We start from the raw sequence: 26074 nt of genomic DNA on the forward strand, positions 1-26074 counted from the left end.
ATCTTTACTTTTCTTGTTGAGTGATAGCATTCAGGGCAAACTCAGAAATAATTAGGTCCCTTATCTAAAAAAGGGAGGAGTAGGTTGCGCTAAAAATCCGTAAAGGTTGGAGTTATAAGTTTAAAACAGTAGTAAAACGAAAAAAATTATGTTTACTTTAAGAAAATTTTTTGTCTAGGTATACTTCTTTTCAATAAGAAATACACATTTTTAGTAAATATTATCGTTCTACTACTATTTTTAGGCATTAAAACTTACTTCTTTTCGGATTTTTAGCGCAACCTACTCCTCCCTTCTAAATAAGGACTTTTAAAGAAAAATATTTATCTTAAATCAGATTTGCGGCCATTCAGAAAATGGAAATAATACCTATTCTCTTTTTTTTACCAAACTAAAAAGGGGGTATAGTCCATTTCGTGGCAACGCTCCTTAAGGGGCGATTCTTCGTTTTTCTAGCCCCTGCGGGAGGCTCTAACCCTGCGGGGCCAATTGCCTTACCCTGTGGGTCAATCACATAACCTAACCTAAAATAACCTATCAAAAGCCATTTTAAAAATACGACGAATCGCCCCTTAATTTTTTTCGGAAAATTCGGAAAGATTAGGTCCAGTCAAAGGTCAGACTGATCTATATGGTTATAATTAAGGTCAGTTTGACCTAATAAGCGCATTTGACTAGAAGCTTGTACACAACTTTACGGAATTTTGCGAAAAAAAATTATCCTAATTTTAAAAGGTATAGGTACTCGAAAGGGGTTTGCATGTGAACTTTTCATGATTTTAGCATTTGATAATTTGGAAACACCGACAAACGTCCTAATGCGACAAACGTCATAAGGCGGCAAACCTCCTAAAGGACAAACGTCCTAATGCGACAAACCTCCTAAAACCTTCTAAAAAATTTATTTGAAATCATCCAAAATTTTAGAAAAAAAATCTTCCAAACATGAAACATTATGTACTAACAGTGAAACAATGCAAAAATCCAATCCAATATGGCGATAAAACACACAGGGACGAAAATTAAAACCGAAATTTATTTCTTGAATAACTTTGTCCACAGGATAAAATTTAAAAATCCGTCCGACAGTTTGTCCAAAGTCTGTGTTGGCTACCCAACAGCATGGTTTCGAACCCGATACAACCTTGGATTACAAAAATCGACCCTTAACTTACAAATAATAAAAAGGATTTCACTTGAAAAAATGTTTAGGAGGTTTTACTTCAAAGATGTCGCATTAGGAGGCATATCGCATTAGGACGTTTGTCGCATTAGGAGGTTTTTCGGTGTACCGATAATTTTGGTTATTTTGATTCTTTTTAAGGCTTGAATTAGAGATGATACCGAAGGGACACAGTTTAGATGAAGTCGCAAAATTATTATCCTCAACAAGACTGCAAAATATTTTAACACAAATGGAAAAGTTTGCTGATAAACCAAGGAAACCACAGGAATTAGTAGGTAATATGATGCTGATTATTGGTTATTTGGTTAATTATTAATTGAATATTGCTTTGTAAGTCGACCCCTCTACTTTCAGCTTTGGTATTAGAACAAAAATATGAAAAAGTTGTTTTTTTTTGGCGAGGGGATCTAGTTCAGTATAATATAAACTTTGGATAAGGTGTTTTAATTTAAAGGAGAACCATATTGGTCTGATGGTTAGCGAGATCATTTACTATACAGAGATAGACATCCTAAGGGGCCCTTTAAGTGTTGGGAGGGGTGGGTTAACCCCAAATTTTAGTTTTGAAAAGAAAAAGTAAAAAAAAATTGAGGTGGGACAATTTTTTCTAGAGGCGATTCTATTAGATTAAAAACAGGTCTTGTCAGATCCTGTTACTTTAACATAAAGATTACATTTAAGATTCACTGGTAATGCTTAATTTTGTTAGGACCTGTTGAGGCAGACCCTGAGTATTTACTGATTGTTGAAGCTAATAACATTGCTGCTGATATTGATAATGAACTTTCAATCATTCACAAGTTTGCAAGGTAATGACTTTTTTACATGATTGATCACTATCATTAAATACCCTAAATTAAATATTTTTATTTGTTTGAGTGGTATTGATAAATAAGAACATTATTATAACTTTAACCAATCAATCAATTCTGGGTAAAATCAATGTCTTGCATGAGGAACAAGGAAAATTTCGGTTTTTAATCCCTTTTTAGTTGCCTCAGTATAATTTTTTCAACAAATGATCTCTATATACTACAGCTCATGTTAGAAATAGATTTCCATCGTTAATTAGTATATTACTGTGGTTATTTTATTAAGTAACCCAAAAAAATATTTTAGCATTAAAACTTGTAATAATATGATGCCCGCCTAACGGAGTCGGACCGACAACACTAAATAATCGTAACATTCTCTTGCAATTAAATCTTGCTTTCTGACACATTCTCGTCTCTAATTTCTTAAAAATATCATATTGTTTGCTACCTATTTATTGCTGCGTTACTTTTGGGCAAATTTGAACAATGCATCCCATTCCCCATTACTTTGCAGAGACGTGTACACTAAACGGTTTCCCGAGTTGGAATCTCTTGTTGTGCAGCCACTTGAATACCTGATGACCGCCAAGGAGCTGGGCAATCAGCTGGAGAATGTCAAGAACAACGAGACTCTACAACAATACCTTTCTCAGGTTTATTTTTATTCTTTAGTTATAGTGATAGTTAATGTTTTGTTTTGTTTTGTATGTTTATTTGAAAGGGACAAGGGTAAGGATGGGCTGAATAAATAGCCTGAAACCACTCCAAGACTTAAATCTAAAAATAAAATAGCCTAAAATTATCACATGACATAAATGTAAAGCTTACCTAAAATTAAGAAACCCAATCGGGTTGATGTGTTATTGAGATCTTAAGGTTCAGACAAAAAAAACTATTACTACTTTATAAAATAGGATATATTGGGCACAAGCGGCTGCGCCTCTTGTATCTAGAGGCTGTCTATTTGAAGGAGTAAGGATGATTGATAAAAAAAAACGTTGCAATGTATTTAGTAACTTTATAATTTTTCTGAATGATCGAACAACTGACCATTAAATGACAGGGGAAATAGCAACTTAAATTGACGAGTATTTTTCTCCTGTCATGACATTTACGCGTATATTTTACATCGAAAATATGTAAATATTTGCAGGCAACCATTATGATTGTGAGTGTGACAGCCTCAACAACACAAGGAAAACCTCTAGACAAAGGAGAACTAGGTAAGAATCTTTCTTTTGGGCATTAGACAACTGTTCAGTGCTCAGTTATTTGGAATTGGCACAGTCTGGTATTGTCTTTTAGTGGTTTTAAGCCATTTTTAGGGGACACATAGTTGATCTTCTTTTTGATTTCGGCTTGCAATACAAATAAAGCCCTTGTTTTTGTTTATTTTTAATTATACAGATTTTCCTTGCAGGTATTATTTAGCCTACTTACTACTTAGCCTAACGTTAAGCTGTGAAGTACTTTTAATCAACCCTCTGAACCAAAATTATTCAATTTTTTAGAACTATCTTTTAATTAACAATTTTGTATATTTTAGAAATCGTAGAAACCTCTTGCAGCATGGCTGTTGAACTAGCTGAAATAAAGGCCAAGATATTCGAATATGTTGAAAGCAGAATGGCATTCATTGCTCCAAATTTGTCGGCCATTGTTGGAGCAAATATTGCAGGTATCAGAATAACCTAACCTAACCTACAATAATAAAAAAAAACTAACACCCCAACCCTTATTTTTAAAAATATTGCATTACAAATTCTTCTAGGAATTGCTGGACTTTGCCACTAGTGTTAAACACAAAGACAAAGAATTAATAGTTGATGTCTCTTTATATTATAGCAAAATTACTTGGAGCTGCTGGCGGCCTGACCAACCTGTCCAAGATGCCAGCTAATAACATTGCTCTCCTTGGACAAACTAAACGGGCTTCTACAGGTAAGAAAAAAATGTTAGGGGGGTTGGATTGTGATAGGAATAGTTATGTATCTCATCGTTATATAGACAGTTTTCCGCGGATGTTAGAAATTAAAATTATGAAAATTTAAAACCAGTTTTACTAGCACCTATTTTGATTTTAATATTTGTGGAAAATTGGCTGTAATACGATGCTAGACATGATTTTAAGTTTGGCTGAGAACTGTTTCTAATCCAGCGTACGTTAATCGGTTTTAAAGAAATTCTACCAGAAAAGATCTTCAGCAATCAGATAATAGTTTGATTTAAAGAAGTCTATTTTCACAATTTGATTATAAGTTCTATTCCATGTGAGCTAATGATAATGCATTTTAAGAAAAAAGAAATATAACGTAATGGTAATGATGCTTTATTAATACTTAAGTAAGTTAATTTAAGGTCACATTTCATGCCTAAATTAAAGTAATAAAACTAATCACCATTAAAATATCTCTGTACTTTTTTGGGGGATTTTATTTATGCTTGATTTAGGTTTTAGTACAGCTACAATGTTACCTCACACTGGTTTTGTTTATTATTCACAGATTGTACAGGTAACTAGTTTGTTAACATAGAAATGATTGAGTATCTGTCTATCAATAAGGTCCATTAATTAATTCAACTAAGACTGAAATAAATTCAAAGCCTTGACATTTTGCTTCAAATAAATCCATCATATAAGATTACCTAATCATTTTCTACTCGTTTTCTTTCTTATATATCCGTAATCTTATGAATTTTCGTTAGATTAAAACCGGTTTTTATTTTTGTTCCAAATTGAACAAGGATATAATAAAACATTTCATATTGATTTGATTCTACTAGAGTTATATTTGTTCTGAACCGCATCTACCTCAGTTTTAAATATTAGAAAATTTATTTACGTATTTGCGGACAACTGTTATAAGTATAGGAATATGAAATTAATAGACAATTTTCTGAATTCCAATTGCTGAATTTTAAATTCTAGGATGTACCCCCAGATTTGAGGCGGAAAGTTGCTAGAATTGTTGGCACCAAGTGTACATTAGCTGCAAGAGTTGATAGCTTTCATGAGGTACATTCAATATTCCCTTCCTTTACCTAACGTTACCTAACTTAGTAAAATTAAAATGATGGTGGTTGATCTTATTGAAAGGAGTGGTTATTTACCCCCCCCCCCCCTCAAAAAAAAACACTTTTGGATGATTCAAAGCACTTCCTATCTAATTTTATTTATGAAACAAAATGATAAAAGAAGTTATGCAATTTTATGTTATGTTCATCGATACTTTTTTCCATTGTAGTACAGTAAGGACATCTAGACAAAGGTCATGCAAAAGAGTTGGTAATTTAATTGTGATTTACAAGCCTAACCTTGCGGGGCCTAACCCTGCGGTTCCCTAACTCTTGGGACAAACTTAAACTAGTACCAAATATAAACAAGCAAACAAAAAAAATACCTCTACAAAACCCGTTACTTTTTTAAAATTTATTTAAAAATACGGGGGGCCGGGGTCTTATAAGTGCTTATTATGAAAGCACCTTCACGTAATGTATGAATGTATGTATTTGCTAAACCTATATATTTTTTCCCTAGTCATCAGATGGACACGTGGGTGCTGAATATAAAGAAGATATTGAGAAGAAAGTTGACAAGGTAGGTACATAAACATTTTTTAACGGACACAAAAGATTTTGTTTGCATTATGGTAAGGAGATGGGGGGGGGGGGAGTAATTCAAGTCTGTTTTTTTTTTTGGGGGGGGGGGATGTAATAAATCAGACGTTACCCCTTCTCCAAATTAAAAGTATTATTAAAATCAAACTATTTAGGTATAGCCTTTTGCATTATAAGGTAGTCCAAAAAAAAAGAAATTGAAATGATTTTTTAAACGAAAAATACAAAAGGCAATTTTGAAGTTGTAGCTTGTGGATTGTTCAAGTTCAGAAAAAAAAACTCTAAAATTCAAAGAGATACGTACAAAATAAGAAACTTACCTACCTAACATAGAATATAAGGAAATATAAATGTTTTTTACAATTTTATTTATTTGTAGTTCCTTGAGCCACCGCCTGTGAAAGGCGTGAGAGCGCTGAAAGCCCCCATGGACGCCCCCAAGAAGAAGCGAGGTGGTAGGAGAGTGAGACAATTGAAAGAAAGATACGCTGTCACTGAACTTAGAAAACAAGCTAACAGGTTATCCATAAACTTCTAGATGTTAGAAGTCCAACTATTTTATGACTAGAGGATGTACTTTTGTCTTTTTGTCTATAAAATATTACAAAGTAATAAGGCTTTTTTTGTTTGATAATAAAGATCTTGCAAAATTCTAGTCCGAATTAATTGTAATGTTTAAGTAAGCTTTTTTTAATGTCCCTTTGTGGTTTTGTGCTTTTTACCTGACCTATCCCGTCCTCAACTAAATGATAGGGGCGCAACCGCTAGAAATGGAATTCTTGGTTAATTGGTATATTCAAATCAAACGAAAATTCTGTCTGCTGTGTCAATGGTGTAGAATACGTGGATATTGTGAGAGATTCTCGCATTCTCCATGCACTGATACTTTTTATTTATTTCAGCTGGCTAAAACAACGTTACTTTTATCCACCCCCTTCACCCAATCCCCACCCCTCTAGCTGTAAGAACGAACTAACCATTAAATGAGGACTCTTGTAGCAACCTTAATTGACGACAAAATTTCCCCTTATTCTATAGGTATCTATTGCTGTATCAAAAAAATGACATATTGACAGATTTGACCAATTTTAACATAATTTTCCATATTCCTTTGAGAAGACTGATCATATCGAAGGGGAAGGGGGAGCAGGGGATTATCTCATTGACGCTTTTCTAAAAATTAGATAGCAGTATTTTACATTTTTTGTTTTGTGTAGAATGGCATTTGGTGAATTGGCAGATGACGAATACCAGAGTGACCTGGGGGCCACCAGAGGAAATATTGGCAAAGGAGGCGTGGCCGGAGGTGGTATCAGGATGGCTCAGGTAAGGTTTTTATGTATTATAAGTTTCCTGTTTTCACCAGAGGAAATATTGGCAAAGGAGGCGTGGCGGGAGGTGGTATTATGATGGCTCAGGTTAGGTTTTTATGTACTATAGTGTCCTGTGGCCAATAGAGGAAATATTGGGAAAGGAGGCGTTTTCTTATTCGTTGACTTGAATTGAATTTTGATTGGTTGGTGCGTTCTTTAAGTTGAGTGTCTAAAAGTTTCAGCCAATATTTGTAATCTACAGAAGGGGTGTATACCTATTGTGGATGTACATAAATGTATAAGACATTGTCTTATCCCTTTAAATCCTGCACCACTTTTGAACATAATTGTTTTTGTTTAGGTTGATGAACGAACCAAAGTGCGTATTAGTCAAACTCTTAAGAAAAATATGCAAAAACAACAGGTAAAATATTTTATTTTAATATTATTGAAAGCTTTAAATTATCTTATAATGCAATCTCTCTGCCTTTAATCAATTTATGAAAAATCAACCTTTATTTATATTGTTGGCCCATCTATCTACCTCATTATAATTTATCTACTTATTTTCTATCTATATTTCCGGTTCTCTAAATTAGGGATGGCAATCCGTCAAATTTTTGGACTGGATTCGGATTCTTACGTTACAAGAATCCGTCAAAAAAAAGGCGAATTACGAATTCTTATTTTTGGCGGATTCCGGATTCGGATACTGGATTCTAGCAATATTTTAAAAGGCTTTTTAAAAAAATTAATAAGTGCTACATATGTCCTAAAAATACTGTTCTTGGTGTTCTCTATAATTCACTTCCGAAAATCGAACCATATTTTAAAAGATATTATATATAATGATGATAATCTTTGCCTTCAAAAAGGAGGAGTTGAAAGAAAAAACTCAAGACGCTAATTTTACCTTCCAATTAAGAATCCGAATCCGCTATTAAAAAACGGATTCCGGATTCGGATTCCAAAATTTGCCAAAAATTGGGCGGATACTGGATACGGATACGGATTGCCAACCCTACTCTATATAAATATTATCTATCTGTTTACTGATATGGATCAGTAATATTTAACTTAAAATGACTTAACATAAAAAATTTAGATAAAACGTTTCACAAAAAAGTCTTGTCATTTCACAAATAAAATCTTAATAAAGGAACACTCCCCACCCATAAAGTTACACATGACGTAAAGGTACTTTTGATATTATATTACATAAAAGTGTATTCATCAACTGCACCTGTTTAGTTATAAATTTGAAATCAATCTATGCAATAATTTATCTATATAGGCTGTATGGGGTGGTATGTCAAGTATAGGAAGGAAGGGAGCTACAAGTGGAACTATATTTCTATATATCTATATCTATATAGGCTGTATGGGGTGGTATGTCAAGTATAGGAAGAAAGGGAGCTACAAGTGGAACTGCTTCATCAGTTGCTTTCACTCCTGTTCAGGTAAGATGTTGTTTAAAGCGAAGCTTTCCTACAATTTGGGATTTTCTAACCGTCTGTAATGAAAAGCTCTTTTGGTATGTTTAAATTGTTACCAATAATGATTTCAATTTAGTTGGATAATTCTTGAAACTCAAAATACTTTAAGGAAAAAAATTGAAATTAAGGTAGGGTTAAGTTGGATTTGGTTATATTGTGTACATGATCCCCGCAGTGTTAGAGTACCGCAGGTATTCGCCCAGTAGAGTAAGGGCTTCCACAGAAGCTATGCATAGGGGGAAAAACAATCCATTTTATTTTCGATTTATTGAAGAAGAAAAACAAGGATGACAACATCCATAAGTAGCGAAGCTCAAAAATCATGAATGGATAAAAGGGAAAAATTACTTTAGAGCAGTGTATTACAATAAAAATTTTACTGGATAAAATAGGGAAATCGCGCAACCTTTAAAATCACGAAAACCTAAAAATCTAGGAATCGATCTAGCACCCCAAATAACAGACAGATAGACAAAACAATGTATATATTATATGGGCATTTGTCATAAGAATCTTCACTAAAAATTTCAGCTGTCTATCTTGAATTGGAGCCGAGAGAATCACGTTTCCCCTATAGCATTACGGACTGACTGACGGACAGACTCAAATGAATTATAGAGTAGCTTAGCTACTAATAAGGTAGGGGTCTTTTAGTGCTTTAGCTTCTGATTTTATTTTTTAAAAACTTTTTGCTTCAACCAATTTTTTTACCTGCAGGGACTCGAAATTGTGAACCCGTTGGCTGCGGAGAAGAAGGTAGACGAGGCGAACGCGAAGTATTTCTCAGCCACCTCGGGTTTCAGGAGTGTTAAGAAATCCTCGACCCCTATGGGGCCTCCCCTCCTACCCTCGGCGAACGGAAAATCCTGATCTCAAATTGTTCACCCCAGTTAAAATGGTCATACCTTCTATATTGTATGTACATTGTAATGTACACTGTACTGTAATTAATGTAAATATTTTTTAAATACTTACCTATTGAAAATAATAGGAATATCGTTAAACAAAAACTTAATTTATAAAAAAAAAATGGTCTTAATTAAATCCAACAAAGTAAAGCATTAAAAAAACGATGTAATAAATAGGTCCATTGATGAAACTTTTAATTACAATACTTTTTCCGGATCAAGTTAAGCAGGGCATGCCAATGCTAAACAAGTAAACCACAGAATGCCAAGAAAAGCAAATCATAACAAAATTTTAACAAGTAAAGCAAAGCATGCCAAAATTTTGACAAATAAAGCAGTATGTCAAAACAGGCATGCTCTAATTAACTTAATCCTCTTTTTTTTTATAGTTTTTCCATACTTTGAATTGTTTTACAGTGTAAATAATAAAACAACATTTTTTTTAGAAAATAATGTGGAAATTGCAACCTGACTAGACAAAGAATAAGATTTAATTGATCAAAAACGCTCCAAAAGTTGCTTATTTATTATTTTTGTGTGATTTGTATCGTGTGCTAGTCTAAAAATGTATTCGTCTGTGATTACCCTTGCTAATAGCATTATAGGTAAGGCTTTTTTTATTCTTTTTATATATTAATAGCGGTACTTGAGTAGGTGGAGGGGAAGCTAAGTCGACCCCCCCCCCCCGCTCCATTTCAATCTATTTTTGTAAAGTGAAAAAAATTCTTCGTTCTTTATTATTATTTATTAATGGGATGTATTGGATGGAAATAAAAACCAATTGTGTTTCCAGACGACCCCCTTTTTAAAAGCATGTGTAAACGAATTCGAGTATATTCTTTAATATTAAGTATAAAAAGGGTTGTTTGTCTGAAGCTTAATATTTCAGAATATCTTGTCCGCATGGGTTGTACTCTTCATGGATTGTCAAATAGGTTGTCAAAATTAACCTAACCTCTGTTCAAGTGCCCCTAGAGTCAGGGGCGTAGCCGCTATTGGTTTTTAAAGTATCTAACTTATTGAATAACACTAATCTGTTATTATTTTTTATTAGGTGTAAGTATCCTAGCTATGCCATATTGTTATAAACAATGTGGAGTCATACTTGCTACCCTCATGGTCCTACTATCGGGGACAATTGTCAAGGTAAACTTTACATATTATTAAGAATATGAATTTGCAGGGTGTATATTCTGCACAAGACATATATAATTTAATTTTTCTCCGGCTAAGAAGGGAAAAAAATGGAAAAAAAAACAATGAAGTAGCTGAATAATTCTTTTAGTTAATTCAAGTTTTCTTTTTTATTTTATTATTTACTTTATACACATGGCTCAATTTATTTTTGTTCCACCCCTCATTTTCTTTCCCGGCCCGCCACCTTAGCAGGGGATCCCATACAGAAAATATATCCCTGTATATTTGTATTAAGCTATCTTTGTGTCGTGAGTGTGTTTTTATTTATCAAAGCCAGTCAATGATAATTGCAAATATACTCTTTTGTCTGAACTATTTTAATTAAAGGGATAGTTGCAAGAAGTGCATTGAACGAGTTGGAACACTTGAACCTTAAAATGTTTTTAAAAAATCTAATTTGTGTAGAAAAAAGTTGCGATTTCAGAAAAATTACGGCAAGCATAAGTTACAAGATTACCGTCTAAAACAATATTATAGAACTTTGTATTAGTTTTACAATAAATAACACACAATTGGGCATCACTTAAATAGTCGTCATACTGTTTTTTTTGTGTGAAAATGAGCCAGATATTGTAGATTTGTAGAGACTTGAACCCGACACTTTCCTGATGCCACTTGATATGATTATCCAAGTATGATTATATTTTACAGGTGGCCTGTCATTTGTTGATCAAATCAGCCATCATGGCGAGAAGGAGAAATATTGAGAATCTTGCATTTCATACACATGGACCTGTTGGCAAGCTTCTAGTTGAGGTACACAGTTTTATAAAAAATTCTATACACTGGAAATTGATGTTTTCTTCCCTTTGCAAGCTGCTGCGCCCTTAGCATCTAGAAGTTCTAAATTCAAAAAGATTGTACAGAAAAATATAAAATTCCGTCCAAAGGCTTAAAAATTAAAAAAATTATAAACCCTAAAACCATCTGTGAATCTTTCCTTATATTGATAACTCAATCGGTTCAGTGGTTAGCGACAGTGGCATCTTAACGGATAAACCAACCTAATACCTATTAAATAGGATTTGAAGTTTCATAGGTTTTGTCGTGTCTGTCTTTATGTCCGTTTATATTTGACTACTTTTAGTGGTAGAAGTGTAAATAGAAATCATTAAGATTTCTCTGGTAAAGAAAACTCTAAGTAACTCATTTTGTTTATTAATAACTTTTTTGGATGATTAAATCAATTAAATGTTTCAAGATATACCTACGCTTCTTTACTTTCTGGTGAAGTTGCAATGTTGAGCATAGCAACCCCTTGATGTATGTTTTTTAAACTAATTTTTTTCCTTTCTATTTTCAGCTTGGAATTATTGGTTACTTGATTGGAACATCAATTGCATTTTTTGTTGTGATGGGTGATCTGGGACCCCCGCTGATAGCAAAACTTGCCGGGATTGAAGAAACATATAATCTTAGACTTATTATTTTAACAGGTAAATTTAATAATAATATTCTAATAGGTATAAATATAATATATGGGTCAAAAATACGGATTGAAAGTTTATTTTATTTGTAAAAAAGAAGACTTAAAATGATTTTTTAAAATTAACTAAAATTCGGAAGTCTTTGTTGAATTTAGTGTTTGGTGTTTATCTTATGCTCTGAAATTTTGTAGTTAAAGATCTCTAAAATGCCCTCACTTTCATTGGATTTAGACTCACTTTTACATATCTTTTTATCTAAGAGGGAAAGGACAACAGCAAAAGATAATGTCCTACCTCCTCTCTAACCTCTTATTACCAGATAGGCTTTGTGAGTCATTGTAAATGTATATATATATTTTTTTATGTTTCTTTGACATTATCGAGGCCTTTGATAGTCAGTTCATGGTTCTTCTTGAATATCTAAAACAAGAGAGCATTACTGATTGCCGATATTTTAAAACTAAATTAACAGGATGTCTGTTTGTCTATTTGTGTGTCTGTGTGTTTGTTTGTACCGAAGGATCTCGCTAACCGCTGAACCGATCGGGATCTCGTTAACAGGGTAGATTTTCATAGGTCCTGGGAAGGTTTATAACTATTTTGGGGGAGGGTACCACCACCCTCCCAAGAGAAATCACATAAAATCAAATTTTTGTTACGTTTCTCAATTTAACAAAGAGAGTTCAACAAAACATAAACGTCAAACGCAAAATAGACATAATTAAATATAAAAAAACATTTAAAGTGCCACTAGAGGCCTCTAGGGGTGTAGCCGCTAGTATTTAATACAATAGAAGTAAAATTTGGTTCGGGGTATGGTTTATCTTTTTCCCTGACATCAACCCTGGTATTAAACCTTTCTGAAAAGTTTTTTATTATTATTTTAAGGTCTGGGATTATTTGTACCGCTACCCCTGTCAATGTTGAGAAATATTGAGAGTTTACAGATTATTATTATTATTATTATTATTAGGTCTGGGATTATTTGTAGCCCTACCCCTGTCAATGTTGAGAAATATTGAGAGTTTACAGATTATTTGTGCTTCTAGCATCATGTTCTACCTTACTGTCGTATTCAGGTAAAAAATATATATTTTGCGAGTAAAAATTATGTTTATTCCGCGAGAGAGAAAAAATATCATGTTTTTATGGAAACTGTGCTAAAAAAAGAAGTAAATAGGCCTTTTTATCAGGGTTTCGGATCCGCATTGATTGTATGCGGATCCGGATCCTTAAAATTTGGTCAGTGCGGATCCGGATCCGGATCCTTGACACTAAAAATAAAATCACCAAACTTTTCAAAAATAATTTATTTATAATTCGAAGTCAAAAATACTTTTAATTTTCAAGTCTGAACCTAAACCTTAAAGATTGGCTCTCATCAAGAGAATGTCTGAGATTTTATATAAATTTAGGTAGATTTTTCCATTTTTTCCGCATATTTTTGAGTCCAAGGATCCGGATCCGCATTTTTTGCGGATCCGGATCCTTGGACTCAAAAATATGCGGATCTTTGCGGATCCGGATCCGAAACCCTGCTTTTTATTGTCGTTTGTAAAATCATACTAAAACAGTGTTTAAAATACACTGAACCTAAAGATATATAATAACGTTATTCACAAAAACAAAAACTTTGGGTACTTTTATTAAATATTGAATGTTTGGTTCATAATAAGTGTGTCTAAACTTTTTACCTCTTAATTTTTGATTTAAAATAAATATCGCTTATTTATAACTAACTTAGATCATCTTTTTTTATGTTATGTGCAATTTTTTCATGATAATTAATCTTGAATGTATTTTATAAGGGTTGTTCTGGAGGCTGCTCCAGTACTTTCCAGCGGGCACTGGCTGGAGGGAGTGGCTCTCTGGCGTCCTGCTGGCATCCTACAGTGCTTCCCAATATTTTCCATGGCACTTGCTTGCCAAGCCAATATTTTTGAGGTAATTTTTATTGACATCTATTTTATTTAGATATTTTATTGGCTGTATTAATCTGTATCCAAGAATATGATATTGACCTAATGTAAACCATTTCTGCTTATCATAAATAATCTTAATCAAAATGTATAGATTTTAATAAAAAATACTTTGAACAAGAAACTGTTTTCGTAAATTAAAGTGTTTTTTAAAGATTTTCCAAGTATAGCCCAGAATTAATAAAGAAAAAAGGTATCTGCATGAATTCAAAAGTTTTTGAGATCGTAAGCTACATATTTTTTCTTCTTTAGGTGTATTCCTGTCTGCCTGACCCCTCCCCGCAGAAAATGAACCTGGTGGTGAAGGGCGCTGTCAACCTTTGTTCTGGACTCTACATCACCATTGGATTCTTTGGGTACCTGGCCTTTCATGCCCAGGATTTTGGGGGAAATATTCTCACCTCCTTTACGCCAACTACAAAATTTGTAGGTAAGACATAAAGACGTTGCATTTTAATTAACCAATAACCATGCCTGACTGATGACTTTACAGACAACCAAATCTTTGATAGCATAATCTTTTGCTGGAAGTTCTTTGTAGTGTAATTAGCTGCACCTGTTTATGGGCCAAGGCAGTTAAAGTCATGTTAGTTACATTAATGAAAATAGAATACGTGGATTTTGTGTCAGGGCAATTTAGATTGCTAATATAGTCCTCAGATATTTGTCAATACGTTTCTCCATGGTCATGGGAATGGATGGTGTAATGTCTTAAGGGAGGGGATGGGTGGTATTGTTCTATTAGCCAACTGGAAGAAACATTTTGTCCAGAGTATGCGAGAATCTCTCACAATATAATTATCCATGTATTCATTATAATATCCATTGTTAGTTACATATGTAGTGTACCTTCTAGTGTAGCATAATTAAGAGCCCACTGTCATGCTAAAATAAGGAAATGGGTTCAGAAATTGGAGGAAATCAAATGTCGTCTTTTCAATAATAACATTTTATTTAGATTTGTTAAAGTTGGGATTTGTGATCAGCGTTGCCGTCTCCTTTCCTCTTGTTGTTTTCCCATGCAGAACTTCTATACATTCTTTAATATTTAGAAAGGTAGGACATTTAGTTGTAGTCTGGGATCTAAAGGGATAAGACAATGACCGATAGATTGATGTACATCCCCAATGTTTAAACACAAAATTACCCATCTGTAGATTATAATACATGGTTGAAACGCTTGGACAGTCATCTTAATGAACCAATTAATTAGAATTAGATGAAAGTCCCCAAAGTTAATACGTCAACGAATAAAACCACGTTATTCTCTTCAGGGAAACTTTTTAAATATCTTTGGGTGGTTTTAGGCTATGTTTCTTAACTCCCCGTCCTTCCCGAGAGAGCAGGGGCGAAGTAATCAGTTACTTAATAATAAAATATATTTTATTTTCTGAATGAAAGGCATTTTAAACGAGAAATATACCATTAAAAAATTTAAAACTTGTCCATTATTCTTATATTTGGGAATAATATCTATTGCTAAAACTTATACTTTTTAGACGTACCAAGGTATTGGCTCAACCGAGCTTGTAACCGACTACATACCCCCAGCAAGATTCAATCTTATCACCTTCGGGGTCATTGTGTTGACCCTTTGTATTGGCATAGTGGTCCCGGATATTGAACTGGTTCTGGGTATTGTTGGCTCTACTATGGGTAAGTTCTTACTTGTCAGAGACTAGACAGTCTGACCTTCTATAAAGATATCAGGATATTTGTCTCTGTGTACCGAAGTATCTCGATAATTGCTAAACCGAAATGATTTTCTTTTACAGTGTAGTTTCTCATATGTCCTGGAAATGTTTACAAAGGGGAAACTGCCTCAAAAAAATTCCCCCCCAAATTTTTTTTTCTCTTAAAAACTAAAGAGAAATTGGGAGATATATTAATTTCTTGAAATACAATAAACTAAAATGATATTTTTAAGGTTCTGGCATTTGTGTGATTTTTCCAGCAGTGGCGTTCTTAAAACTAACTTCAAAGAATACAACTGAGAGATTAGCTGCTCAGGTTATTTTTATTAATTTTAAACAAGAAAGTAATATAATATTCATATGTAGCGTAGCTATAAAAAGGAAATGCGCTCAAAATAATCGTTAGTAGAAAGAAATTCTTTAAAATATATGCTTCATAAATGAACATTGAACAGGAAAAAATATTCTGTTTCAAGTTTAAATGAATTTCGTGCAACTACCCCTTTTAAATAGATTGTATTATTTAATTTAGGGAGCCCTAATTATCGGAATAATCACAATGATCCTTGGCACCTATGTCAATCTGGCGGAGCATACCTCAGCCCCAGCACAGGCAGGAGTAGTTGTCAAGTAAATGGCAGGGATCTAAAGGGATAAAACAATGGCCGATAAATTGATTTACATTCCCAATAATGTTACACAAAATTACCCCTTCTCTAGATTCAAATTGGTGGATGAAACATTTGGACACTCAACTTAATGAACGAACCAAACAAAAGTCCCCAAAGTTGTGAAGCCAACTAGTAAGAAAACGTAAAACTTTATAAACTTTGGGGACTACTGTAATAAACAGTAGGGTGGGTTCATATCGGAATTAGACAAAGCGGGGATATGCAACAGATAAAAATTAAAATTAACCTTAAAAACATTTCTGACCGAAAAAGAATTTTAAAAGATTGAGTTTTAGAACACGACCACTTATAAATAAAATATAATTCTTTACTTATTAGTATGCAAAGACTACATTCAAATTTTTTTTTGAATCAGAACAATGGCTTCATGGTGCTCCCTGGAAAGGCCTTGAGGAGCTGAATCAGGAACTTTTGTCCATTTCAAAATATCTCGTTCCTAGCCTTAGAAATCACAAAAAAAAAAAAAAAAATTAAGGTTTATTGAGAATTGTCCAATTTGTAGAGGTTTTTTAGATTTTCTCAGGCTAGGAACGAGATTTTTTGAAACGGACAAAAGTTCCTGACTCAGCTCCTCAAGGCATTTCCAGGGAGCACAATGAAGCCATAGTTCTGATTCAATAAATTTTTAACTCCCATTTACAAATAGCTATACAATTGAATGTCTGGTCGTCAGCGGTTTTAAGACTTAGGATAAATTTTAAATCATCCAGAGGTGTATTATATCTATATAAATTGAGTGCAGATCCCCGCTTTGGCCTCAGAAAAAAAATGTCTAAAATCGACCCACCCTAATAAACAGCCCATTGTCCCCTCTCTCTCTCTGAATAAATGGACTTTTTAAGTACACTATTCTTGAAAATTATTGGAATTTACCTATAAAAGCCTTGTTTTTAAAAATTAACACCCTTCCTTTTTTTGCCATCTTTTCAAAAGATTTCTTTTTATACTAATAAAGAAAAATTATCAAAAGTTCCAAATTATGAGAATAAGCCCATTTACTTTGATGTCACCCAAAAGGAATATCAGCAACGGTTTGAACAGCCCAAACCGGTTTATGTGCCGTCCCAGAACGGCGGAGTACCGCCGCCGTTGGCCGATCCACGCGTGGACGAAGGTAATGAAGCTTTTCTATATTTATGATTTGATGACAGTTCATTGATTGTAAATTAAGACATGTGTTTACAAGACAATTTTACACATTTTGTTTTCAGCACTGTTAAGTCTTCTCCGGTATGGTTTCTAACCCGATTAATATTCGTTAGCCTAGATTAGAACTGGTTCTTTGCCATATTAAAAAATCATGTATAGCCAAGAAGTAATTATAAATCTATTGTTCCAATGTTTTTAATTTTTGATATTCAGGTGAAAATATTATAAAGAATGGAGAAGCTGTTATTGATAAAATTGTAGACAATCAAAATAACATACAAGGTAAAAGGGATAGTTGCATGGAGTGTATTTAAAAAGTTTGATTGCAAGCATAAGTTACAAGAATGCTATCTAACATATATAATTCTGTATTATAATAAACAGCAATCAATTAGGCACCACCAAAATAGTCATCATAGTGTTTTTGTGAAAACAGGACAGCCATATATGCATATACATGATTTTCAAGTCTTGCTATTTTTGAAACTACATAGTAGAAAATTTAAATTCTTTCAAACATATGTCCTATAGATGTAGTTTAAGCTATTGAACAGCAAAACTATGCAGTTCACTAAATTCAGGTTTTAATGCGCTTCGTGTGTTTTTGTGAAAAAGATTATTTTATAATTTTCCTGTTAGTAGAGATATCCTATTATATAAAAAAAATAAGGTTTTTTGTTTTTTTTGTATGAGGCTTAAGTTTTCAATAACTACTGAACCGATTGAGTTCTTCATTTTAAGGAAGCTTTATAAAGGTCTAGGGAAAGTTTAAAGCTATTTTTCAAACCTTTGCCCATCCCTTCTAATACAAGAACCCTAATTGATAGGGGGGCAACATCTAGTTATAGAGATTTAGTGTCATATTTTTTTCCCAAAGTCAGTGAGCTGGAAAATGTTATAATTCCATGTCATTAATAGGTTAACAAAGAAATACCTTATTCCCCCAAAAAAATCTTCAGGATTTTAGCACCAATTGGAACTACTTTTATCGATTTAAAACCCATACTTTCAGACTAAAGACCTAATTTATCTTGATTATCTATCTATCTAACTTAAAAAGGAAATTCTAGCAGACAAACACCTTTATTTATGTTTGTTATACACCATTCTTTCAAATAATACCCGCGACGAAATTTTTTGAGGATATCAGATAGCTTTATCCTTAGAAATTCAACTATGCATAGCTGAATTATAATACATGTTTTGCCACATGCTTCACATTACAAGAAAAGAAATTCTTTTACCAGTATAATTTAACTTAGCAATTGTAATGCGACTTTTTATAGCAGACTCATTATGCGAATGAAATAAAAAAAATAACTCCCTATATATTACAAATCTATACACTTTCTAACCAATAGTATGACCAGGTTGTTCTTCCTTTGTTTTCCCATTGGCTGATTTAGATAATGTCAAAAATAAGGTGTAACCAACAAGCGAAATAAATCTAAAATAATATTTGGGGGGCAGATGGAAAGGTTGTCAATTTTACTAGGTATGTGCTTCTAGCCCCAAAGACAGCTAAGAAACACGTTTGGGTTTCGTGTTTTTTTTATACCTATTTAATTTCATTGTTGGTATAAGCTGAGATATTGTTCATCTCCATTTTGTTCAGAAAAAGTTGAAAATATTGACACACAAAAGAAAGAAGAACTGAAGGTATCGGAAAGTGTAAAGAATATTGCCAAAAATATTGAAGATGAACCTGAAAATAAACGACAAGAACCTGCAGTTCCAGAGGAGCCAGAGGTAATGATCATCTCATTAAACAGAGAAATAGTCTGACAATCTTAACAACTTTTGGGACTTTGTTCTTTAAGTGTAGTGTCCAATCAGCCACTAATTGTAATCTACAGAAGGAGTAATTTTGTGTATCATCATTGGGGATGTACATCAATTTATATGCCATTGTCTTATCCCTTTAGATCCCTGATAAAGTTTTCACAGTTCACTTTTCAGGTAATTAAAAAGTCTGAAGTAGATGATAAGAAATCAGAGAGTGTTAACAGCAGCAATAGTGAGGTCAACAACAAGTCAACAAGTTCTGCTAAACCAACACTAGAGAAAAATTCAGGCATTTATTTTGTGATTTTATTTATCAAATCATATCATATTCTTCCTATTTCTGCCAGTGACAACCTGTACAATTTTTTAGGGTAGTACATCTGCCCCTTAAAGAAATTTATTTTAGTAGTAGTAGTATATTTCAATTCAATTATTATACATATGACAACGTTTTTGTAAGGGGATTATAGAATAAAAAATGGGATACAATTAATCATAATACATTTATGAAAACTTCCATGTTTTCATGCAAACTAACTCTTGTAATAAAATCAACATAATAAAACAACAGACAAAGAAGTTGATAAAGAAGATGCCAAGAACAAGAAAATCACAGACGAGGAGAAGCTAGATCCAGAGGAGTTGCTGAAGGAAATGAAGAAATATAAGCAGGAGCAGGAGAGTGTCCTACAGGAACAGAAAAAGATTCTGAGTGAGCTAAAACAGGTAAAAAAAAGAGAAATATTTTAATTGATAGTAACAGTTGTAATATGTAAATATGTATGTAGTTTAGTTGATGTTGTTTTAATACAAAATATTCAACTAAAACAGTTGAGTAGAAGGGTATAACCACGTGGACCCTGTGCTGACTTTTAATTGGGTTTTTGTATATCAGCCAATAGCGTCGAAAATATTAACACAGCCAAGTTGCTACAAAAAAAAACAGAAAGTAATTTGATAGCAAACAAAAAAGTCCCCAACACTGGAACCAGGTAGTTGTCGGGTTATACATTTATGATAATTATAAAATAATACTAGATTATCTTTTATTTTTAGCATCAACTTGAGGATGTGGCCAAAAAAGAACAAAATCAACAGCAGCCCGCTCCGGCTCTGACCAACAATTCTGCAGCTGCCGGTCAACTTCCACCTCAGTCTGGAGGTCAACTTGCTAGTGGCCAGCTACCTGGAGATCCAGCGCCTGCAAATCAAATTTCAGGCGGGCAAGTAGTTGGAGCAAACAGTCCTGCTCTCCAAGTACAGGCATCATACCAAGGCCAGCAACAGCAGGTTGTTCAATCAGGACAACAGGCTGCTCTTGGTGGACAAGAACAGCCTGTTGCATCCCCGCAACAAGTTCAAAATCAGCAAGGTCAACCTGCTCAATTACAACAGCAGCCAATTCCAAATCAACAGTTTGTAGGGCAGCAGCAACCAATCCAAAATCAACAATTTAATCCCCAGCAGCCAGTTCAAAATCAACAACCCATGCAACAGCCTTTCCAAAATCAACAGCCAGTCCAAAATCAACAATTTCAGCAACCAGTCCAGAATCAACAACCACTACAGCAGCCTTTCCAAAATCAACAACCTATTCAGCAGCCAGTCCAAAATCAACAGCCACTGCAGCAGCCAGTCCAAAATCAAATGTTACCACAGCAGTCTATTCAAAATCAACAACCTATTCAGCAGCCAGTCCAAAATCAACAGCCAATTCAGCCGCCAGTTCAAAATCAACAACAATTTTTAGGGCAACAGCCAGTCCAAATTCCACAACTTCCCCAGCAGCCAATCCAAAATCCACAATATCAAGGCCAACAAATGCAGCCTGTCCTAAATCAAGGTTATGCCTCTCCAGGGTCTTACAATGCGCAATTGCAAGCAAATAATCAACAACAAATTGTACAACAACAGCCACAGCTGCAAAATATTCAACCACAACAACAAATGAATAATAACTACAACCAAATGAATGTTCAACAGTCCAATCAACAGGTTCAGCTGCAGAATGTTCAGCCACCACCCCAGCAAATGTTGAATAATCAGCCCCAGCCTCAACAGCAGCTATTCAATAATCAGCCGCAAATGGCAGCATATTCAGTGAATGGAAATAATAACTTTAATCCAGGTAAAAAGTGTTAATAAAGAATATTTATTTTTATAACGGTTGGCAATCCGTTTAATTTTTGGACCGGATTCAGAGTCTTACAAGAATCCGTCCAAAAATAAAACGGATTTTTAAAATTGAGGAGAACGCCAAAAAACGGATTCCGGATTCGGGATTCCCAAATTGGTCAAAAATTGGGCGGATTTTGATTGCCAACCTTAATAAATAATTATTTGATTTTTTACAAAAATATATTCTCTAAATGTCTAAATTACACACTGAGACATACAAATATATACTACTATATCTACATTTGGTGTAACTACCGTTTTTCTATTTAAGCTTATATTTCTAAAACGCCTTAAGATTATATTAATTGCTGTATTGGTTCTTTTTGTTCTTCAAAAACTATGGGATTTTTATTGTTGGTACAATTTTCGGCTCAATACCAGAGGTGAATTCTTAAAACTTTTGCCTCACTAAAATTTTAGTGATTTTAGAAGGGCAAAATTTTTTAAAGAATTTATCTCAGTTGAGTATCCACGTAAGATATTCAGATACTATTGGGGTCATTTTTGGATACTCAGCTACCACTGGGAAAATGTTTGGATATTCAACTAACATTGGGGGAAAAAAGTTTTAAAACAATTTTGTATTTTATAACAAAGGTTTTGATATGAAATCTTATAGAACTAACTTATATTAGTAGCGCAGCATTTATATAAATAAAAATAATGAAAGGATATAATGAAAATACCAATACGAAACTATTGTGAATATTCAAATACTCTTGGGAAATATGCTTGGATACTCAGCTACTTTTCGGGAATTTGTGGATACTCAGCTGGTATTGAGCCCAATTTTCATTATTTAGGTAACCACGAGGCGGGTGCTGAAGTCCCCAACGCCCACCTCAAGATGAAGAACCAGGCAGAAGTGTTGGGACAGGCAAATTTGTTGCAGAGTCCAGGCTTGGGTGGCAAGTTTGACAACAATGTCAAGTCTGGCAGAGATTTCAAGAGGGTAGGCTTCAATTTATTTGAAAATAAACTCATTTGAATTTACAACTTATAAGATTTACCTATTAGATTTAATGCCTAAATCTTAATCTTATATAAGCTTAAATTATTTCTTTTGATTTTCATATTATAGAAGACTCATGAGAGTTATAATTTGTTATCGTTTGCTAAAACTTGATCTAGATTAATATCAACCTTTCCAGAAAATTGTTAAAAATCTTTGTATAGCCTTTCAGGAGATCTTACAGGGCAAAACCTGATGCTATAATAATAATAATAGGGTTGGGCCGGATATCCAGCCATTTTCAATATCAGGCCGGCTCAGGATATTGAAACTACTCAGATATCAAATTAAATATCCGGCTGGTTTCTAATGTCGGTTATCCGGCCGGATATCCGGTATCCGACCAAGAAAGTATCCGGCCCAACCATAATATTTAATTTATCAATTTAGGATGACCATGACATGGACAGGGATAGTGCACTGTGTGAAAATGATCCCAACTGTGCTGCCAAGTTTGATAGAAACCCGTTGGAGGATTCTCCACTGAGCCAGGATCTCCTTAGGCTTCAATATATTGGTGGAAAAAGAAATCTACAGGTAATATATAATGGTGGAAAAAGAAATCTGCAGGTAATATATTGGTGGAAAAAGAAATCTGCAGGTAATATATAATGGTGGAAAAAGAAATCTACATGTAATATATTGGTGGAAAAAGAAATCTACAGGTAATATATTGGTGGAAAAAGAAATCTACAGGTAATATATTGGTGGAAAAAGAAATCTACAGGTAATGTATTGGTGGAAAAAGAAATCTACAGGTAATATATTGGTGGAAAAAGAAATCTGCAGGTAATATATTGGTGGAAAAAGAAATCTGCAGGTAATATATTGGTGGAATAAGAAATCTACAGGTAATATATTGGTGGAAAAAAAAATCTACAGGTAATACCTATATTGGTGGAAAAAGAAATCTACAGGTAATATATTGGTGGAAAAAAATCTACAGGTAATATATTGGTGGAAAAAGAAATCTACAGGTAATATATTGGTGGAATAAGAAATCTACAGGTAATATATTGGTGGGAAAAAAAATCTACAGGTAATATATTGGTGGAAAAAGAAATCTACAGGTAATATATTGGTGGAAAAAAATCTACAGGTAATATATTGGTGGAAAAAAATCTACAGGTAATATATTGGTGGAAAAAGAAATCTATAGGTAATATATTGGTGGAAAAAGAAATCTACAGGTAATATTTTAGTCACTTCACTAGTGGCTTTGTACTAAAAGGGGGGTACCCAACTTCCACATAAAATTTTTATTTTATAAATTTAAGGAAGGTAATAGTAGCATTCGCAATATTCCTTAAAATTGTGAGCAAGCTTCTAGTCAAATGCGCTTATTAAATCTAACTGTTCTTAATGTTGACCAAACGCATAGTATAATTAGTTGTATATTTAAAAACATTTTGACCTAATAAGCGCATTTGACTGAAATCATACGTACAGCTTTACGGAATTTTGCGAAAACTACATATTCCTTTTTTTATTACTTATATATAATATAAATACAAATATTATCTCATGGGGAGTTGGCGTTATCCTAGCTTATCTTACAAAATCTGCATTGTTAAAGGCCTATTTTAATCTTTCCTCGCAGTAGGAGTATATTCTGCAAAATTGACCCTGCTAAAGGGAGGGAGGGGATATGTGGTGTGGAGGGAAAATGTAAAAAATTAAGAAAACTAAAAATATTTTTTCTATTTTTTTCCCTCTCTTCGGTGGAAAAAATTAGGGGGAAAATAAATTTTATAGAAGGAGAATATTCACCCCTGCCTCGCAGATAATGATAAAATCTTTTTATTATTTTAGGAGGAAAGATCAATTAGTGTGAATGGAAACAATTCAGTTAAAGACGAATATTTATAAAGTTTACTTCACTAGAGAGGACAGACAACTTTTTTTTTTAAATTTACCACCAAATTGTGATTTTGTGAAATTGTGGATTTGCAAAAAAAAGATTCTATTAAAGTTTTTGCCGCTTGCGGTTTGGTGTAAAGCTGAAGAGTTTAGTATTTAAGTTAGCCGCCAGGTGATAACGGCAATAATTGGTTTTATATAGTTTAACAAATAGTTTTTTTTTGAAAAATTATCGACTTTTGAAACAAGAAAAATTCAGTCAGTTTAGATTTTTAAATTTGTTGAATAGTTTAGATAGTAATTTTAATATAACAATGTTAAGATTTATATAAATTATGGTTAGGTAGATTATTATGATATAAAACAATATAAAAAAAAGTTTTTTTTGTAATAATTTAAGTTTTAAATTGAACCAGTGAAAATAAAATAAGTAAAGCTTTTGCACCAAATATTTTTATTTTTCTTATAATGCACATTTTATTTGATTTTTTAGTGTTTTTAGTAGGTATAAAGTTTGTTAATTTATAATTTTTTAAGGCCTTTCTACCTTATTTATTAATGCATATTTATATTATGTATATTTATACATACATTTTAAATTTCATGGACGACTGGAATTTAGCTATAGATATAGACTTTCATTGTGTTGAGTTAGGAAATTTAGCTAAGTGTAAAAACGTTTCAACCACTAAATGTACTTAAAAGAATGGGCAATTTTGTGTATTGGATCTTAAATTATATCTATAAAAATGAAATAATAATTTTCAGATTTAGATTGAATTTTTTTTTGTAATTTCTGGACTGAATTGTGATTGCATATTACATTTTCAACTGTTATCTCAATAGCATTTATTATTTTGAAACAACTTTTTTTAACATTAAGATTCTAACAATCCCTTACAATTGCATACAAGTATAAATACTGATAGTTTACAAGTATTAAGATCATAGTTTTCAAATTTTTAGATAATTTAGGTACCAATACATTTGTGAATTTTCGTGATGATTTTATTTACATTATAAATTTGTGTTTTTCATATTTGTGATTTGTGAAGTTCATGTATTTTTTAAATAAATGTTTAACTTTAGCATTTTAATCTTTTAAATTATTTGGGTGTTTGAAAGGGAGGGGGCGCGCGGTTGTGACACTTTTTGAAACCAAAACTGAAGGAATTGAACTTAAAAAAGAGTTACAGCACTGAAATTTGGAATGACAGTCGCTTTAAAGAGGTACAATGTGAAATGTGAAGAAAAACTGGTGATATCGCCGCTACCGCCGTTTCCCGCCAAAAAACAAATCAGCGATACTTGCGATTCCGCCGCCGTTTCTTGTACCTCTTTAAAGCAACTGCCATAACAAATTTCAGTGCTGTAATTCTTATTTTTTTTAGTTGAGTTCCTTTGACTTTTAGTTTTGGTTTCAAGAAGTGTCACAATCGCCTCCCATATGTTCTCTTTTTTTGTGTATTATCTCATAATTAAAATACCAAAAGAAAATTAATGGGGAAAAGTGTCCCCTTGTGCCCGTTTATGGGTCAAACAATTCCTGTTTCCCTTCTTCTGTAGTTACGCGCAGCATGGAAGGTATCAGGTTTAACGCAGAAATAAGGTATAACAAACAAGCAAAATAAATCTAAAATAATATTTGGCGGGCAAATGGAGAGGTTGTCAATTTTACGATGTGTTGCCCCCCGACGACAGCTGAATAACGCGTATAAGTTTCGTGATTTTCTTCCGAATTAATTTCGTTATTGGTATGGTTTTA

At 33.2% G+C, this 26074-nt stretch overlaps 2 protein-coding genes across 3 annotated transcripts in view; both read left to right on the top strand.

The window, feature by feature from the left end:
* The window catches only part of Prp31 (pre-mRNA processing factor 31), a 10423-nt gene extending 637 nt beyond the window's left edge, over positions 1-9786 (top strand). Inside the window, exons 2-15 of one of the 2 annotated variants that reach the window (XM_080175541.1) lie at positions 1325-1461; positions 1896-1995; positions 2516-2654; positions 3155-3224; positions 3548-3679; positions 3847-3942; positions 4453-4514; positions 4931-5017; positions 5540-5599; positions 5999-6138; positions 6837-6945; positions 7294-7356; positions 8309-8392; positions 9146-9786. In XM_080175541.1, the coding sequence (XP_080031667.1) occupies positions 1325-1461; positions 1896-1995; positions 2516-2654; positions 3155-3224; positions 3548-3679; positions 3847-3942; positions 4453-4514; positions 4931-5017; positions 5540-5599; positions 5999-6138; positions 6837-6945; positions 7294-7356; positions 8309-8392; positions 9146-9298 (1432 nt within the window). In that variant the 3' untranslated portion in view covers positions 9299-9786. Of the gene's footprint in view, positions 1-1324; positions 1462-1895; positions 1996-2515; positions 2655-3154; positions 3225-3547; positions 3680-3846; positions 3943-4452; positions 4515-4930; positions 5018-5539; positions 5600-5998; positions 6139-6836; positions 7038-7293; positions 7357-8308; positions 8393-9145 lie in introns of those variants that run through there. The other variant, XM_080175543.1, reaches the window with a different exon arrangement.
* Positions 9781-25406, top strand: LOC145330874 (uncharacterized). The gene is made up of 20 exons (XM_080175540.1): positions 9781-9941; positions 10391-10482; positions 11185-11289; positions 11837-11969; positions 12934-13039; positions 13769-13904; positions 14192-14369; positions 14898-14995; positions 15439-15595; positions 15867-15949; positions 16166-16246; positions 17343-17439; positions 17688-17756; positions 19090-19223; positions 19434-19548; positions 19831-19985; positions 20316-21387; positions 22241-22389; positions 22840-22986; positions 24262-25406. The coding sequence occupies exons 1-20, from the start codon at positions 9902-9904 to the stop codon at positions 24316-24318; spliced, it is 3204 nt and encodes a 1067-aa protein (XP_080031666.1). The 5' UTR covers positions 9781-9901; the 3' UTR covers positions 24319-25406.
* The last annotated feature ends 668 nt before the right edge of the window (positions 25407-26074 follow it).

Source organism: Acartia tonsa, chromosome 10, assembly GCF_053477335.1.
Source record: "Acartia tonsa isolate MP-2025a chromosome 10, ASM5347733v1, whole genome shotgun sequence".
NCBI classification, from domain to species: domain Eukaryota; kingdom Metazoa; phylum Arthropoda; class Copepoda; order Calanoida; family Acartiidae; genus Acartia; species Acartia tonsa.